Genomic DNA, 17,987 nt, shown 5'->3' with positions numbered 1-17,987 from the left:
TGCAGATGAATTCTTTTAAATTTCTTACCTTTTTACTTTCAGAATCACATGCTGAATCAACACAATAAATCTATATAGGTAATACAGAAGGTCCCCTAGAAATCAGATAGAACTAGCTTGAAAAGTTTCAACTACTCATAGTGACACAATATTTTAAACATGTGTCTGATTCGGTTTTCTCAGCAGTAAAAGTGGATAATACTAATAGCACCTCATTTGCTTAGAGTCAGAATAAAATCATTTATACAGCTTCTGGGCCCATTTAGCAAATAGGAATGATTACATGATGATGATGATGGTGATGATGGTAGTGAAAACAGTAAAGGGGAAAAAAGTCACAAAGCCACAAGATTTAGGATATTGATGTGTTTATTGAGACCAAATAAACATAGCTCCATAATTATTATCATAAATATTACTATTAACCTTATGATTAAGTAGAAATATAATGCTTCCATAAATAAACCCATATTAGTAAAGTGACATAAATAATAAGACATGTACTTATAACAATAAATTAATTCATAAATATAAAGTATTGATTATGGAAATAAAGTTATTTAGGGGCTTTTTCTAAAGAGATAGAAAGATAATCTTTTTTGTGGGGAAATAAATTTCTGTGTATAAAACACTGACTACAATAAAAAGTTATTGATATGCTTGGAAGGTCTAGCTTCTGATCTTATGGATACAAGTGACATCGTTCTCATTTTGAAGCTAAGCCAGGGTTTTTTTAGAATTTACACAGGACTATGGAGTTTGGCTTCCCCTTTTCCTTTTGATAAAAGAAAACCTCAGGGGATCTTATTGTTTAACAGGTGAGAAAGGTTAGTAATCCATTTTCCAGCCTTGTTCAACTTGAGCACATTCACGTCTCAGGGCCATAAACAGCAAGTTCAGTTCTCCAATGACTTTAATCTCCCCACTCTCTCCAAGCTGTGAAAACAAGAACACACAAGTATTTCAGCATTTATACCATGTTTTCTAAAGAGAAACAAATTGGAGAGAGATGAGATGGTTAGGTTGTTGGAACAGAAACCAAGTTTTAGCCTCTTAGGAAAGATTAGTGATAATACCCTTTTCCAAAAGTATATGACCTGATCTGAGAGGGCACATATGGGCATCAGTCTCAGCTGGTTGACGTATTAAATCACTGCTGACCCAGAGCAAGCAGGTAGAGGCTGTGCTGGGATCTGGGGGACCCAAGCACCACCCATCCCTCCTTGCCCTGCCTCTGAGCCCCATGACTGTCTGTGACCAACCAGTTAGTATAACCACTCAACTCCAATAGTCTTGAATCAAAACTACCACATTTACCAAAACATGTGGACTTTTTCTGTTTCCACTTTCTTGACCAAGGTGGGCGAAAACAAGTTTTCACTTTTGTGGGGAAATATCAAATGCCTCCTATCTAGTTGCTTTAACAGTGAAAGGGCAGATACAGTCTAACACCTTTTCTTTCCTCCTCCTTCCAAGTAGTAGGCAAAAGAGTCTTTTAAACCCCATGGGAGAGGGAACACAAGTCTAAGTCCCCTCCTCTGAAACTTGTCTAAACTATTAAATGTGCTCAAGATTATTTCAAAGAAAACAGCAACCCTAAGTCATCACTGTCCTCTAGATTTTAGGCTTTCTCTTCCTGCTTTCTTCCATCTTTCCACCTTTCGATACTTCCTTTGACACAATGATAAGAGATTTTTGTTTTAGTATCTCAAAGACTCCCAAGATGATAAAGAATTCTACGGTCTGTTCTCTGTTCTGCTACCGCTTGCTTTATGCTTTTCTTCACTGACAGGGGATTACTATCCCCCCAAGATGCCCTGCCATTTCACAGCGCTGACCAATGTTTATGCATGCTGAGATTTCTCTGAATAATATTCCTCTCTCACTATACTTTCTGGAACTACAGGGTTTAAAAAAAAAAAAAAAAAGCATAACTACTCATCCACATGGCAGCTGATTGCTAATGTGAAAGTCAATTCCCTCAAAATGGATTAAGAGCTTTAAAATCTGTTTTCCCATGTCAGCTTTTTCTCTCCCACACTCCACTTTTCTAAAGACAACAAAGTAAGCTCATATGAGGAATTTTTCACACCCGAAGTGCAAAGTACTTCTTGGTTATGGCCTGCTAATATTCAGCCTTCTGTGTCTAGCTAATTATTCTATGACAAGAGAATTTATCTTCACGATGAAAAACAACAAATCCTTCAGTTGTCAAAGGAAGGCATTGACAATGTTCATTAAATCACATTCAGGAAGAGATACTTTTTATTAAAAAAAAAATCAAGATGGAAAAAAGGGGGAATTGAGGTTACGCTTGTTACTGAAAATTCCATCAACCAGAGCCTTCTTGTTTCTGAGGTTTAATTCTATCTGCTTGCCAAATCATCACTTTTGCTGCTGCTCATGGTAGCTCTGGTTTTTGAATGAGTCACAGCAGCTGAGTTCAGCCTTCCCCTGTTGTTCTTTTTCCCCAAATAGGCCACCTGACCATATCATTCTCTGTCAAAATATACACTAACCTATATCAGATAGATGCTCACTAGGGCATTGTTGAGGGAAGGAATAGACAAGGAAAGAGGAAGAAAGAGGGCTTCCAGTGTGGACGTTCATTTCCCTGCAATGAACCCATTACTAATATTAATATTTCCATTCTATTTGAAACTGTGTAAAAGAAACTGGGGGGTCATTCACTGTCACTTTTAAATTAAAACCAATAGCTGCTGGGTATTTTAATACTTAAATATAAGTACCAACCATTCCAGAAATTCATCCTATGTGCAAGTCCAGCGCTTCTCTTACGGCTGTCCTAGGTATATTTCTCCAAGCTTTACATCATCAAGTGAATGACTTCACAATTATTTCAAATAAGTTTTCCCCAGTTTTCTGGTTTTGAACAAATGCTTCTTCAGATTAAATGAATCAGTAGGTATCTTAAATTTCCCTAAGAACTAATGAGACTAAGTGGAATATCAAGCACTTCTGACCTGGATGGGATTCAGAGGTCCTGCAGTCTATTCTGACTCTCACACTGGCCATCCCTAGCACATGGGTGACAAGATTAGATGACTTAAGTTCCCAGCCAGTTCTAGAATTTGCAAAATTTGGAAACTGACTTATAAACATGTAGACACATCTATATGTATGTGCACCTAAATAATCAACCCAATGGCAGGAGAGTCAAGTAAAAACTCATGACGTGGGAGAAAAAAGAAAAGAAAGGGAAGAAAAACAATATTTGTCTCTTCTATCAAATGATTTAGCACTAATAGTTGTTAGTAGTACCTTTTTCACGGTGTTCTTCAGATTCTGTACATTTCTCTGGATGTGCTGGTTGTCATATTCATGCTGCAAAATGGAAATGAGAGTAACAAGCTTAACATTGTTGTACTGAAGCTTCTTGAAACTCAGCCTTCCTAACCGAAGTATGTTACAATTCACCTGGAATTAAAGTTCTTAGCAATTTTGCCCACAATGACCTAGATATCAATAGTGACCTAGATTTTCTGACCTCTTCAATTCCCTGGGACACCAAAATCCAGTCATTTCCCTTACACGGGACCTCACTTCACCTTTGGGAAACCCTACTGAGGTTGAAGTTTGTGGAAAGTGTGGAGTGGTTTATGCAAATCCTGTCAAGAATAAAACCATAACGGCACCTCATCAAAAACACAGGCTCAGAACAAGAAACCTACATAAAACATATGTGAACAGGGTCCTCCTCAATAAATACTAGGCCCCCTTTGCTCAGCCCACTCCACTAAAATATTTTTCTTAGTTTTCAATATTCAGAGGCATCAAGCTCACCCACCTCTGATTTTGTCACTTCCATTATCAAAAGGGCAGCAGTCTTCATCCAACCCACCCACTGCCGAATATTAAATCTTCTTGTTTCTCCCTTTCTCTCTTTCCCATCCCCTCCCTCCATCAACTTATATTCAGTGAATCCATTTGCATCAATAGGTATTTTTCCTTACAGCTCCCAACACCTTTCTCATCTCACATAGTCCGTATTGCTTTTTCCCAGGGACAAACGAGCCTCTTGTGGTCTTTCAGACCCTGCCCATCATGATCAACTAAAAATGGGACTCAATTAACGCAAAAGCAAACAGGCTGTGATGCCAAATGATTTCTGTAATGGTGTGACGGAGGCACCTCTTACTACCAGCATGGAAGGGGCACTGGGGTGGGAAGGAAGAGGGTTCCACACAGAAGAAAGAGGAAAGGCAGGCACCCGGGAGGACTGAACTTAGGCTGGAGGAGAACTTACGCATTGGCTTAGCTTTTTGCTGAGCTTGGAGAAGAAAGGCACCACCTCTTTCATATAGGGCTGGAATTTATCGGACTGGGGGAGCAGCACCTCTTCAAGAGTAAAGTTCAGTACCTGCTTCAGCAGATAGCAGCGTTTTGTCACCTGCTGGTGAAAGTGAAACAGCAGGGCTCAGATGAGGCGACATCCGCAAGACCCAGCCCATCCTCACCACCACGCCAAGTAACCACAAGTTAGGCATCATGCCTATGGCTTACATTGATTCCCTGGAACAGTTTTTTCCCAATGAGACGAACATCTGTGATGTTATCTGCCAAACTAGCCTGGAAGAGAAGAAAGAGTAAGTGCCTGGACATCAAAAAGCTAGAAGAAATGTCTGTAAGTAGAGCTATCCTCTGACCCCTCTTCCCAGAGCAGCACTGTGAAGACTAAAGAAAGGATTCTTTAGTACTTGGGCTTAAAATGATGCCCAGGGGCTGAGGGGAGGGATAAATTAGAAGTTTGGGATTAACATATACACACTACAATGTGTAAAATAGATAGCTAACAAGAAGTTACTATACAATACAGGGAACTATACTCAATACTTTACAATAACCAATAAGAGGAAAGAATATATAAAAGAATATACATACATTATATATACACACATATATATGTATATTTATACATATATATAGACCTGAATCAGTGTGCTATACACTGGAAACTAACATGACCCAGTAAACCAACTATACTTCAAAATAAATTAAAAAATAAGATAGAAAAGTATAATGTACAGCATAGGTAATATAGCCAATATTTTATAATAACTATAAATGGAGAATAATCTTTAAAAATTGTGGATCCCTATGCTGTATACCTGGAACTTAAATAATACTGTCAATAAATTATACTTCAGTAAAAAAAAAAAAAGAATGAATTTAAAGCTCCTAGAATAGAGCTCATAACATAGTAAGTGCTCAAAACATGTCAATTTCTTTCTCTTCAAAAAATAAAAGAATGCTTACAGGAGTAAATGGGACCATAAACAGTCAGATGGGTTACTACATGGCTCCTTTTGGGGTAAAACTGAATGTACATATCCTAAAGGGCAAAATGGAAGGTCTCGAGGTAAAGCTTGATCTCCAAAAAGTCTTAAAAGAGACATAGAAAATGATGGCAGGTATACCAGTAGAGAGAAATGTTCATCTGTTAAAGATCTGAGATGGTCTCTGAAGACACTTTAAGAACTATTCAAGTTCCAAGTAGATAAGATGCAAAAGAGAAAGGCTGAGATGAGTACCTCCTGGGCCAGAGTGAAGGTGTAGTTGATGATGTAGGGTTCCTGGAAGTCGGACTCATTGAGCCTACAGTGCGACGTGATGGGCACAGCTGCTCCCCACTGGGCGCACAGCGCCATGATGAGGAGGCAGCCGGCGGCCAGCGTGGCCACGAGGGGAGAGCTCACGGATTTCTGCAGGGCAGCCATCGTGGACAAAGCAAACCTGAGCGATGGGTGGCTAGGGAGGGAGAACCTGGTATCAAGAGAACGAGAAACAAAATCAACATCCAGGAAAAAAATTAAGTATCCAGAAATAACAGACCCAGCAAGCCAATCCTACCAAGTTCGTTGGAGGACTTACCTGTCTGGAGGCTTCTGCTTGTGATAGGAAAGTGGAAGCTGCTGCTTTTATAGCCCCCAGGACACCGAATTGCCTGTGTGAAAAATATGACATCAGCAATTATCTAATTTCCAGTGCTGTCTTCTGAGAACTACCTAACCACCATAGGAGCCCACAGAGCACCACCTCCAAGCCTTCCTACCTTGATACGCCAGCATTTCCCTAAAACGTCACTATTAGGCCCGGGGGGTGCTTTTACAGACAAATCCCAGAAAGTTTGTAAACCCTACATACTTTTCAAAGAAAATGACTGCTTTGTCTTTGTAGATTCCAGGTTTAGTTTAAAATTTTCTGATCTCCTGTAGTGAGTAAGCATTTTGGTCACGGACTCACTTTCCTAGCAGCTTCATAGATTCTTATCTGTTAGAGGTGATCAAACAAAAAGGACCTATACCCTTTACTTTAAAATAAGCAGTAATGTCAGCTTGGAGACAATTCCATTCTTTAAAAAGAATTTTATGTCCTTTTTAAAAAAAATATGCTGAATGCTGAAGAAGACTTAAATTTTAAAAGTAGCAGGATTGGCTAACATAATTTTCCTCTCCCATTCTATGGCATTTTTGAAGTGGCTGAATGATTACTGTAGATGTAAATATATCTTAAATTTTTCATTAAATTATAATCAATATCAATTTAAACTTGAAAATATTAATGCTGAACAATCTGATCAGTATTTTTCTTAACATGCAAGTATTTTAAGAATACAGTCAAGTAGTTCATTTTACCTGCCCTCATTCTAAACAATATACTAGTCCCCCAAAAATATTTCCAAAAACCTTATAACACTTTTAATTGTATACATGAAAGTCTAAAGAAGAGAATCTGGCAATTTAATGATTACAGGTGGTTTTTATTAAAATACATTGAACTCTAAATAATACCTAAAACTGAAACCTTCCCAAGGAGGTGGGATCAGGGAACAAGGGCACTAATCTGTTACTAAGGGAAGGAATGTAAATTCGTGCAGATTAGTTTGATCAGATTTTTCTTTTCACAACAAACTTGGATCAGGAGCATCAAAGAAGGCATGTGAATAATTGTGGAAATTTGAGCATTTTGTGAGATTGCACAGGCCTTGGGCAAGGAGCCGCGGTGAAGAGTTAAGACAGCATTAGGACACTGAGCATTTGGGAAGGTAATTAAAAGGGAAGGTTAGGGAGAGTACGTAAAAACCATACCCACTGCACAAGTTTGCTTGAGCTGATTCATCAATGCCAAATGAGAAAACTCTCCTTTTCCAATTTCCTGCTAATAAGATATGACCATTTTTGTCCAAAATGCTATATAGTTACATTAGCATTAGAGTTAAGAGTTAAGTTCTTAACTCTATGCATAGTTAAGCTCTCTATATAAACTATATAATGGATTAAATTAGGCTTCTGTTGGTTTGCCTGGGAACCTTACAAACATACTTAATTTTGTGCCCAGCAGAAAATAAGTTCTGACATTACTGAATTATATGCTTTTGAGAGAAAAGTCTATCTCTCTCTCTTTCATCTTTGTATCTCCAGCACTTAGAACAGTGTTATACATATAGGAAGGACTTGGTAAGAGATATATAAATATATATATCTTACTTGGTAAGATAAATAGATTAAATAATTTACTAAGTGTCTTTGGGAACCTGCATGGAGGTAATTTGAGAATTGCCTTCTTATGTTGGGGTTTGACCCAGTACTACTTGCCAGCTTCATTACTGTCCCTGTATAAGGAATAAATAGTTGTAAAACAAAAATAGAATGCCAGAAAATTGCAAACCAATTTAGTAGCAACAATACATCTATTGTTCATTATGTGGCCCTGATGAACAACCATTAGTAAGATAGTGTTAATGGAGCCAAGATCTTAGATTTCAGTGAGCTTAACAAGGCCTACTAAGGGGAAAGTCTGCTCCAGGGCTGTATGTGGATTTCCAAACCATCATACAAGGAGTCTCACAAGTATGTGCTATCAGGAGAGATAGTAGATACATCATAAAACTGCTTCTATGAAAACAACTATTCATAGAGACATATGTGTGCTAAATATTTCCAGATTATTAATGTGACTTCTCTAAAGTTATTTCTTTGAGAATTTTCAAGTCTCTCCCAGAAGCCACACTGGATGAAGGGCAACCGCAGCCTCATGCTCCCTGGCCCCAGACAGATAGACTGTACCCATGGGTGATCTTAGCTACATGCAACAAGCTGCCAGGACCGGGTAACCAGAGTCTCCAGCCAGAGGCAGCCTTTGTGTCTCTTTCAAACACCATCCCAGCACCTAGAACAGTGCCAGACACACGGCAGGTGATGAAGGATGAATATTCACGGACTGCATGATTACACTCCTTCCCGACTCATTGGCCGAGGCTTGGAAATCCACAGTCCATTCCTCTGAAGTACACATCTCTCTAGAAGCAGGACTTTAGGTAGCTCAGGTAAGAAGCTTTGTATTCATCATACTCCTCAGGACAACATACACGAGCGTTGTTCCATATGAGGTTCCTTCTGTGTGTGTGTGTTTGTGTATGTGGTGTGTGAGCTCATTGTTCTCCTTCCCTCTGCACCCATCACCCACCACCACCTCTAAGCCTGCTATAAACACCTGCTCTCATGTATTTGGCATACATTTGTAAATACATATTCATCCTTGTAAACTGTACAATTTTTATTTTATAGAAATGGTCCTCCTTCTTAATCTTTCACTCACACTGTGTTCTTGCGATCTACCTGTGTTGCTGTGAGTAGGTCCTGTTCCTAACATGACATTCTATCCTCCACGTTTTATTATTGGCTCCCACGTTTTATCACTTACTACTTGTAAACCACCTCTGCTTCACTGCTGTCCAGACATCACAGCACTAAGCAACCTCATCTCATCCAAGTCATTTTAATGGTAATTTTGGAGAGTATTTTTGAAATAGTTACCCAGGTCTACGGGGCCATAGATATAACTTCATTAACTAGACACAGCAGAGTCAGTATTGATTTACTCTATCACATCGGTGAAGTAATATTTCTGTTTTCTAAGATCCACACACACACTTGACATCATTCAGGTTTTAGAGGTTTAAAATGGTATCTCATTGTTAAAATTAGCATTTTTCATATGTTTGCAGCCACTAGGGTCCTTTTTTATAAACCGATTGTTTACATCAATTGCCGGTTTTTTTTTAACGAGCTTTGGTCTTTCATTGTTATTGTTATTGATGATTTGTGAGTGTACCCTATATATTTTATGTATTATTTTCTTTTGGGTTGTAAGCATAACAAACTCTTCTCCCAATTTGTGTCCTGCCTATTAACTTTTTCTACTTCTCTTTTGCTGAACAGAAAATGTGATTTGGATGTCATCTTAAATTTCTTTTTTTCATTGTATGATTTGTACTTGCCAAGGTTTTGTGTAAAAAGTCTCCCTTCCTCCTTAGGTCACAGAGATATTTCTCTGTCTTTTCTTGTATTTACCCTATAATTTTGCTTTTCACAATCAGGTTTTTAATGCCTTTTGTATATGATGGAAAGTAGGGAATCGGTTTTATTTTTTCCACTTAATGAGATAGTTTTCCCAACACAGTTACTAAAATAGTGAGTCCTTTATCATATGTGAATTTCTCATTAATAAACAGCTATCTTTGAGCTCTCTGCTTTTTTCCCATTGATTTATTTGGTTTTCTCTTTTTGTTCTTGAGCCAGTTCCATATTTTTTATTACTGAGTCTTTATATCTAGACATCTACCCTCTTTTCTCTACTTTTTCAAGGCTGACTTAGCTATTCATGAACTTTTGGCATATATTTTACATAAATTTTATACTAGATTTGTCAAGTTCCTGGAAAAATGCTGCAGAAACTTCAGAATATCGTTTAAGTTAAAGGCTAATTCAGAGAGAATTAGCATCTTTATAATATGAATTTATTTCATTCCAGAGCATTTACCATCTCTCTGCTACATAAGATCTTCTTTTATACCCTTTGATAGTGTTTCCAAATTGTCTCCCTGAGGTCTGGTTATATTTTTAATCCCTAGCTACATCACAGTAGAAGATATTAAGCTGTTATTAATCACTTTCACTTGGTTGTGAATGAGTACCGACGTGACTTGGAGAAAGAGATTATGGGATGCTCATTTGCTAAAAACAAAATGAGTATGCGGTTTTCTTCAAGGTCAGTAGAGAGGAGAGTTAGAGGTATCCAGCAAAGAACAAGCTAGAGACTAGCTAGGGTTCCTAAACATGAACTTTCTCTGCTTTTCAGTTCTGCTCGAAGATAACCCTGTCAGCACCCAGGACAACTTCTTAGCATGTCCACCCTCCTTCTTAACACTTTGCCCACAAAGACACTTGTCAACCATAGGCACCTTTCTCTCCTTCCTGAGGACTAAACCTTGTAAATCTGTACTATACCTCATCTTAAAGGGAACACTATACCCACAGTGATGTGTCACGATATAAATGAGTACAGTTTCCTCTCTAGTAATACCAAGTACTCAAACTGACTTAAATGATAAAAGAAAGCAATGTTTATGCAATTTCTCACTACTCTAGGGCATAAACACAGAATACGGCATTGTGTTTTTAATGTCTGTCCTCTACTACCATAGATTTTTTTAAATCTGTAGGTCCATCCCAGTCTCTTTTCATTTATTATTTTAACTAGTAAATCACTATTAAAAAATCCTAATTCAAACTTGCTTATGCCACCAGATATTCAAAGTCATTGCTAATTACCTATTATCAGTGAATCTTTTATCCCAACTCTCTAATCAATTTTAGGATTATCAGTTTTTCTCACAATCTTTTGCCCAGGTTCAATTGTATTTTAAAATGTTGCTTTAAAAATTCGTATTGAAAATTCTGTGTATCTTAGTGCAGTTTTACCAAACCTTCTCAGTCTCTGATGGGAAAATTGTGGGCCAAGTAAATTAGACCTTTCCCAGGTTTTCTTGACCCCGTTGAACTTATTAAAATACAACTGATAAAATACAGTTCCAATTCTGAGGTAATTTGGTTTTAAAATATCACAAATGTCAGTCCTAAGAAAATGCCCCTTTTCCCTTTTCTTTGTCACTGTCCTAATTCAAAGGCTGTTTGTGCTATAAATAGGGTGAAGCATGACCAATTTAGGTTAGTTGGACAAGATTTCACTCTAAGTCAGTGGTAAGCCTGAAATGCAATATGTTTTTTAAAAAGTGCCATTTTGTTATTACTTCCAAATTCTTAACAACCAGGCAAACTAAGCTAATCTATTTCAGTCTCTTTAACAAATATCTGTTTTCTATCAGGATACAGTACCAAGTCAGGATTCTCGAACCCAGGCTAATACTTTTAAAAAATACAGTAATGGTTAACATAGTAATTTGGTTGTCGTAGCCTTAGGATTTATCTGAAGTGGGAGGAAGTACCTTTGAGAGGAAACATAAGAAGTAACTAAATACTGACCAGAGAACTAGAATTGAAATTGAACTCATGTTAGTTCATGAATGCAGCTTTAGAGAAATTAGAAGTACCTACAGGCCCTTCAATGAGTAGGGAGGGAATTATATATAAGAAGCAGATGGAAATAGTATTGTAATACTTAAAAGGCTAGAAGAGAGAGGGGTCAGCAATAAGTAACAAACAAGTGGAAACATCCAGTTGAATGGGTCAAAGCGGAAATATCTGAGTGAGGCTTACCAGGAAGTGGAGCAGCGAGAACACCATGGGCTGGATGAGAAAAGGGGGATCTGCTTTATTTATTCACTCATCCATTTGCCCATCATAACACCAGCTCCATAAGAGCACATGCCCTCTGTGGCACTGTGCTTGGAACATAGTTTTCTACGTGTATGTCACAGTAATGAAAGTTTTAATATCACTATTCCTCAGAATCAGTGACAGCTTTTCAGCAGTGACCTTGTCCACATTTTTCTCTAATTTGGACAATAATTTCCAGGGCTGTTTCTGCTCAGTTCTGTACTTCTCAAGAAGGGTTGACTTTTGCTCTCTGCTCAGGTTTCTCTTCTTAGCTCATGGACAAAGCCAAGGCCATACTTGTTGATTTCTAGAGCTCATCATACACATCCTACATTTAGTCTCTTTTCAAACCTCCTCTCTCGAAGCATGATAATTCTTACTTCTTTATCTTGAGAACTCAACGTAATAAAGACAGCTGAATATCCGCCATGTGCCTAGTACTGTCTTGGGCTTTGGGGGATGCACAATGACTAAGACATGGCCCTGACCTCAAGAAGCTTATTAATACAATTGATCTGATAACATTTTTAATTCAAGTGCTATGTCCCAGGCACTGGACGGACACTAGGGGTGCACAAATGAATAAGGTGAATTTCTTGCTTTTGGAGCACTCAGAGTACAATGGAGATGGTGATTACTCAAAGAGAAAAATAATATTCTGTGTAGTATTAACCTACAAGGTAACATTAAAGGAATAAAACATCTTATAATGGAATTATAACCATTACAGTAGAGGTGTCTGACTAGAAACTGATACTGGAAACTCATTCAAGACTTCAAGATGTTGAATTTGAGTAAAATTGTTAATATTAGTTTTGCGATCAGTTTAAAGAATGGAAAAAGATTTCCTAAGGAGAGGAAATGGGAGGGAAAACAAACTCTGGAGATGGGGCTAATAGAACTGAAATGACTAGTTAGATTAGAATGGAATGGTGTTGAGAAATGGGGGCAAAGGTGAGGTGGGGTAGGTAGGGTCAGCAGCTTTGAATACCAGCCAGAACAGTCTGAACTGGAGACAGTGGGCAATAGAGAGCCATTACCGATCCCTGGGTGGGGAAGATCTCCTAAAGGAGGGCACAGCAACCCACTCCAGTATACTTGCCTGGAGAATCCCATGGACTGAGGAGCCTGATAGGCTACAGTCCATGGCATCTCAAAGAGTTGTAAATGACTGAAGTGACTTAGCATGCACAGACAGTTGTGCATGGAAGGGACTTGTATAAAGCAATAACCTAAAAAGATAGCCTGAGAGTTATTGGAGCATGAATCCGAGAGGCAGAAACTGGCATCAAGGAGGCAAGCTAGGAGACTGTGACAGCAACAGCTGGGGTACTGGTGCCATAAGAAACAATGAAGACGGGACTTCCCTGGCAGGCCAGTGGTTAGGACTCCAAGCTTCCACTGCAGGGGTCGTGGGTTCTACCCCTGGTCAGGGAACTAAGATCCCACATATCCTGTGGCATGGCCAAAAAATAAATAAACAAAATGGTTAAATGTTAAACAAATAAATAAAATGTAAAAAGTTTTCAAAAATACGCAACAAACAAACAATGAAGACAATGGTCAGAATCCAAATATACTTGAGCCACCCATGGGTAAGATTTAGAGTTAATGCTAGTTTGAGTTTGAGACAAAAAATATTTAATACTTTCAGACAATTCAGTATAAAGAAAAAACATGTCAGCTACTTAAAATGTTTTAGGAACAAGTGATCTGTGAAGCATAGTCCCACACAGTGCTGGTGATCACTTGGCCTATCCAGGGTGTAGAGGCGCCATATGTGTGGGGAGGGGGTCCCTGAGAAGCTGCAGCCACTTAGGAGAAAGAGATAAATGGAATAGGAAATGGTGACTCTGAGGGAAACTTAGGCCAAATTTAGAAGCTTTGGAAGGAATCACTAGACTGCTGCCATTGATTATATCTCAGCAGCCCAAAGGCTTCTAACCAACTTTCTCCTTTTAGTTGTTTCATGAGCCCAACAGATTCCATTCTATTCTCTGGGATTACTCCTCCTCCTCTACTCCAGCTGAAATGACTGGAGTGGGGGGTGGGGGCAGAGGTAGATGGGGTGATGGGGTGGGTAATTAACTGGAATAGAGATGAAACATGACTTCCCCTGTGGAATGGGGTGCAGTGGGGGCAAAGAATAAGAATGGCATGCTGGGGGCACAGAGCTTGTATGTTTTGGAGAGAGGGGTAAAAGGGAATTGTTGGCTCCTGGATTTTGTCCTCATAGAATTGACCTTCTCACCTAAGACAGAGATCTGCTAAGTGAAAACTACTAAAAAACAAACATTCTAGTTGCTTTAACAACTTCTCGGCAGAGCCTGAGAAGGAGCGTGAACTGAGTAAAACCAAAACCCTTCTACTCCTCATCAGACACTCAGACATCTGGAGGCAACTGAGTAATGAAAATGGACATCTTCAGCTTCAGTGTAGACTGTCCTCATCTCCACACATTCTCATCAGAGGGAAGCACAGAGGAGAGTTGTTTATGCTGAATTTGACCTCAAGGCAGGACTTTATCCAAAAGCATCAAGGATGGGACAAGAGATGGTCCTACTTGAGGAAGATCTTTGGCATGACATTTTAAACTCTCTTTCATACAAACACCCTTTGCAGTTCACTGTGGGGCTCTTCTTCCCATTCCCAATCGTCCAGCCCCACCCAGAAGCTCTCTTTTCAGGCTCCCTAAGAATTGAATTAAAATTCTTTAACCTGGCTTCATCTTGGTCTCTGATTTGTTCTGCTAACCACTTAGACATTTTCATGCTGTTCTCAGCCAACCATGAAAAGATACCCCTGTTGGGCTTTCAGAAATTCCACCAGATCCTGAGTCTGAGAAAAAAAGAAAGGACATTTGATGATGTCAGTATAGTTTCTATTGGAAGGAAAAGAGGCGGTTTATCTGTGGACAGCATGACACTGACTGAGTCACACATTCTAGTCTTTCTTTCCTTTTCCTCATTAATAACGGGGTCAACTGTTTGCATTTCTCAAAAACTATTATCTTCAGTTAGAATTGAGTTGAAGAAAAACTGTGGAATAAAACAAGGGTGCTTTGGGACCTTCATCTCTTCCTTTCCACACCATTTCATTCACCATCATCTCTCTAGCTCTAACCTCTTCCCCAGACTCTTTTATATCACACTAAGTCATAAATCATAAAACTAGTATCATCCATAATTTTCAGCTGCTGCCTATGTTTTATCTCATTTGCTCTTCATAGTAACCTCTCAAATTATGTTATTCCAAATTCTGCAGAGAAGAAATACGAGGATCAGAAAGGAGAAATAAGTTTCTCCAAGTCCCGCAGCTACACAATGACAACTTTGGGGCTAATGAAGGGTGTTTCTCCTCCCCAAGCTATCTCAGAGTGAAGTGTCAAGCTAAATGCATCTCCAATGATAGGATTTCAGATATTAGTGATCCAGGCAAAGCAAAGATTTGGTTAGCAAAGAAAGAGTTCTGGAATCCATGAATCTATACCACTTTCTCTTTCACTAAGTCACACAGTACCTTGTGTTCATTCCTATCATGGCACATGTGAATCTGAATTTAAACTGCCTGACTATTTTTCTATCTCCCCAACTACATGGTCGATTCTACCAGAGCAGGGAGCATGGACAGGTCAGTTTTTATTTGCTTCTCCCTGTAATTCCATTAAATACTGTGGTCTGTCTGAGTCTGTCTGTCTCTCTCACACACACACATATTCTCCAACACTTTATAGGGATGGCCTGGAGTAAAATGAAAAGAACAAGAAGTGAGGTGATGGCTGTTCTACATAACATCCAACAAATGACATGATTACTCAAACTGAACCTAGAGAGAATTTTTAATAGGAAGTCTCCCTCTACATTAGGAGCAGAGATTGAGAGAGAACAAGGAGGTTGAAGTGTGCCATGGATATCAAAAGGAGATAAGGAACAAACCACCCCTGTCCTTATTTTGTGAAGGATAAAGTCTGCACCTATGTGATCCCAGCCTCACTGTGGTTCATTCTCTGAGCTAAGATCAGACCTGGAATTTCACTCCAAGAAGTCTTCTCAAAAAGGATGCTGTCTTCATGTATCACAAAAGTTAGCCAGTTCTTACCACCATGTGCAGACACATGCCCCCAGAGTGACCCAGCTGCAAAGGTTCACAGCTTTTCCACTCTGCACAGTTACAAGGCCATCCTGAGGGCACTCTAGATGAAAAACTGAAGCTGTGGGTAATTATTAGTCAAATCCATTTCACCTGCTTTCACTATTCAAGCTCCTTTTAAGACTTGCAATTCCTCCAAGGGTTTTGTAGCCTAAACAGCATTTGCCCAAGTGGTTTTCCAGGAAAGTGGAATCAGCTGTGTCTAGTCGGAACTGAGCTGGTTGAGACTAGTTAGGACCACGGACTCTCCAACTGGACTTGTGTGAGGATCCACTCATGATCTTTTGACCTCAGAGGGGCCAAAAACTCCACCCTCAGATGGTGCTAAGCACCTCTACATTTGAACGTGCAGAGGCCTGGAGCTTGATTACACCTGCCCAGAACCACAACCACTGCACAGTTTTCCAATCACCTTTCCCCAGGCTTCCCATGCCTCAAACCACTCTGCAGCTTCATTCCTCATCCCATAAATATCCTGAGCCCCTCACTTTCCGGGAGAGGGATCTGATGTTTGTTCTCCCACCTCCTCTCTTGACTGCCTTGGGAATAAATCCTGCCTTTGCTCCAAACCCTGGCACCTCAGGATTTTGTCTTGCTGCGCTCAGGCAAACAAACCTGGCTGGCTAACAAACCCACAAAGGCAGCCACAACTCACCTTCTTTACTAGACCTACTCTCTCCCGCCTTATGTTGAACCCAGACTGCTCAGGGTTTCCAGCGTTTCCCCTACGGAGGCACAGCCTCAGCAGAAACATGCCATGCCCTGGACCTTACCTCCTGGCCCAAACCTCATCAAAAATTGTCCTGACCTTTGTTTCCACTACCCAGTGTGGCACCAGGTAATTATTTGAAACAATGTGTTGTTATTGTTGTTGTTTTTTTTAGTGACTAAGTTGTGTCTGACTCTTCCTGACTCTCTGGACTGTAGCCCACTGGGTTCCTCTGTCCATGGGATCTCCCAAGCAAGAATATTGGATTGGATTGCGATTTCCTTCACCAGGGGATCTTCCCAAACCAAAGATCCAACCTGCCTCTCCTGCATGGACAGGCGAATTCTTTACCTCTGAGCCACAAGTGTAGCAACTGAGACAATAATGACTGACTAATCCACATCTAAGCACTAATAGCTAAGAAATTCTAAACGCCAATAGGCATTTTTGCATAAGTCTTTAACATTTTAGCTCAAAGGAATGACTATGGAAAGCTGATACAAAAAGACGGACTTGTAGAGGAAAGATTTTGGATACGTGTCTCTGGGCAACTTCTTTGCCTCTTACGCATGTGTTGGTCTAGGCTCTATCCTGACCCTCTGACTTTCTTATAACATTAAAATTTCTGTGACTTCTTTGGAAATATTTGTGGTTGGCTACATTCACTGTAGTTGAGATAGTAGAGGATTTTTTTTTAATAAGAGCCCAGAATGTATGACTGCATTATTTGGCACCAGGTTGATTTGGGGGACTTTATAGCATGCACACTACTAGGCTTCCCTGGTAGTTCAGATGGTAAAGAATCTCCCTGCAAGGTGGGAGACCTGGGTTTGCTCCCTGGATTGGAAAGATCCCCTGGAGAAGGAAATGGCTGCCCGCTCTAGTATTCTGGCCCGGAGAATTACATGGACTGTATGGTCCATGGGGTCGCAAAGAGTCAGACACAACTCAGCTACTTTCACACGCTACTGGGTAGCCAGGATGTCCAGAAAATCTCTTCCAGAGACCCTTCTGAGAACATGTTCTAATATCATGTTCGCCTATGGGATTCCCCTGCATCACCCTGGTGGTTTCGTATTCTCGACAATGACATACACAATGAAGAGGATTGAGGGAAAGAACTGGAAGCCAGCATCACTTTACCTCAAGAGCCACAAATGCTTCCTTCTTTCATTTTTTCACACCCACAAACAGAACCAAAACTCTACCTTGATCTTTTGAGATAATCCACTTTCCTAGATGTCTGTATTTGTCACTTGATGTTGCTAGGTGCTGGCAAAAGCATCATTCATCATAATGACTTAAATTAATTGAATTAATTTGAAATAAATTAAAAGTTCTGACATTCTGATAGAGGTTCTGTCCTGAAATCCCAATATGGGCACCTACAACCTTTCCATGAATTTACTAAAAGTCACTTCTTCCCACAAGGCAGTCATTCATAAGAGCATTTATTGACTTCTGTGTGTCTGACACTGGTTTAGTCCTCA

At 39.6% G+C, this 17,987-nt stretch overlaps 1 protein-coding gene across 1 annotated transcript; it reads right to left on the bottom strand.

Moving 5' to 3' along the window:
• Positions 1-351: 351 nt before the first annotated feature.
• On the bottom strand, positions 352-5,778 carry IL22 (interleukin 22). The gene is made up of 5 exons (XM_043878747.1): positions 5,553-5,778; positions 4,525-4,590; positions 4,268-4,414; positions 3,283-3,345; positions 352-936 (listed from the first exon to the last, which is right to left on the bottom strand). The coding sequence occupies exons 1-5, from the start codon at positions 5,736-5,738 to the stop codon at positions 829-831; spliced, it is 570 nt and encodes a 189-aa protein (XP_043734682.1). The 5' UTR covers positions 5,739-5,778; the 3' UTR covers positions 352-828.
• Positions 5,779-17,987: the final 12,209 nt, after the last annotated feature.

The sequence above is a fragment of the Cervus elaphus genome, chromosome 3, assembly GCF_910594005.1.
Source record: "Cervus elaphus chromosome 3, mCerEla1.1, whole genome shotgun sequence".
NCBI lineage: Eukaryota > Metazoa > Chordata > Mammalia > Artiodactyla > Cervidae > Cervus > Cervus elaphus.
Note: the sequence above shows the minus strand (reverse complement) of the source record. Positions and strands in the feature narration are given on the sequence as shown.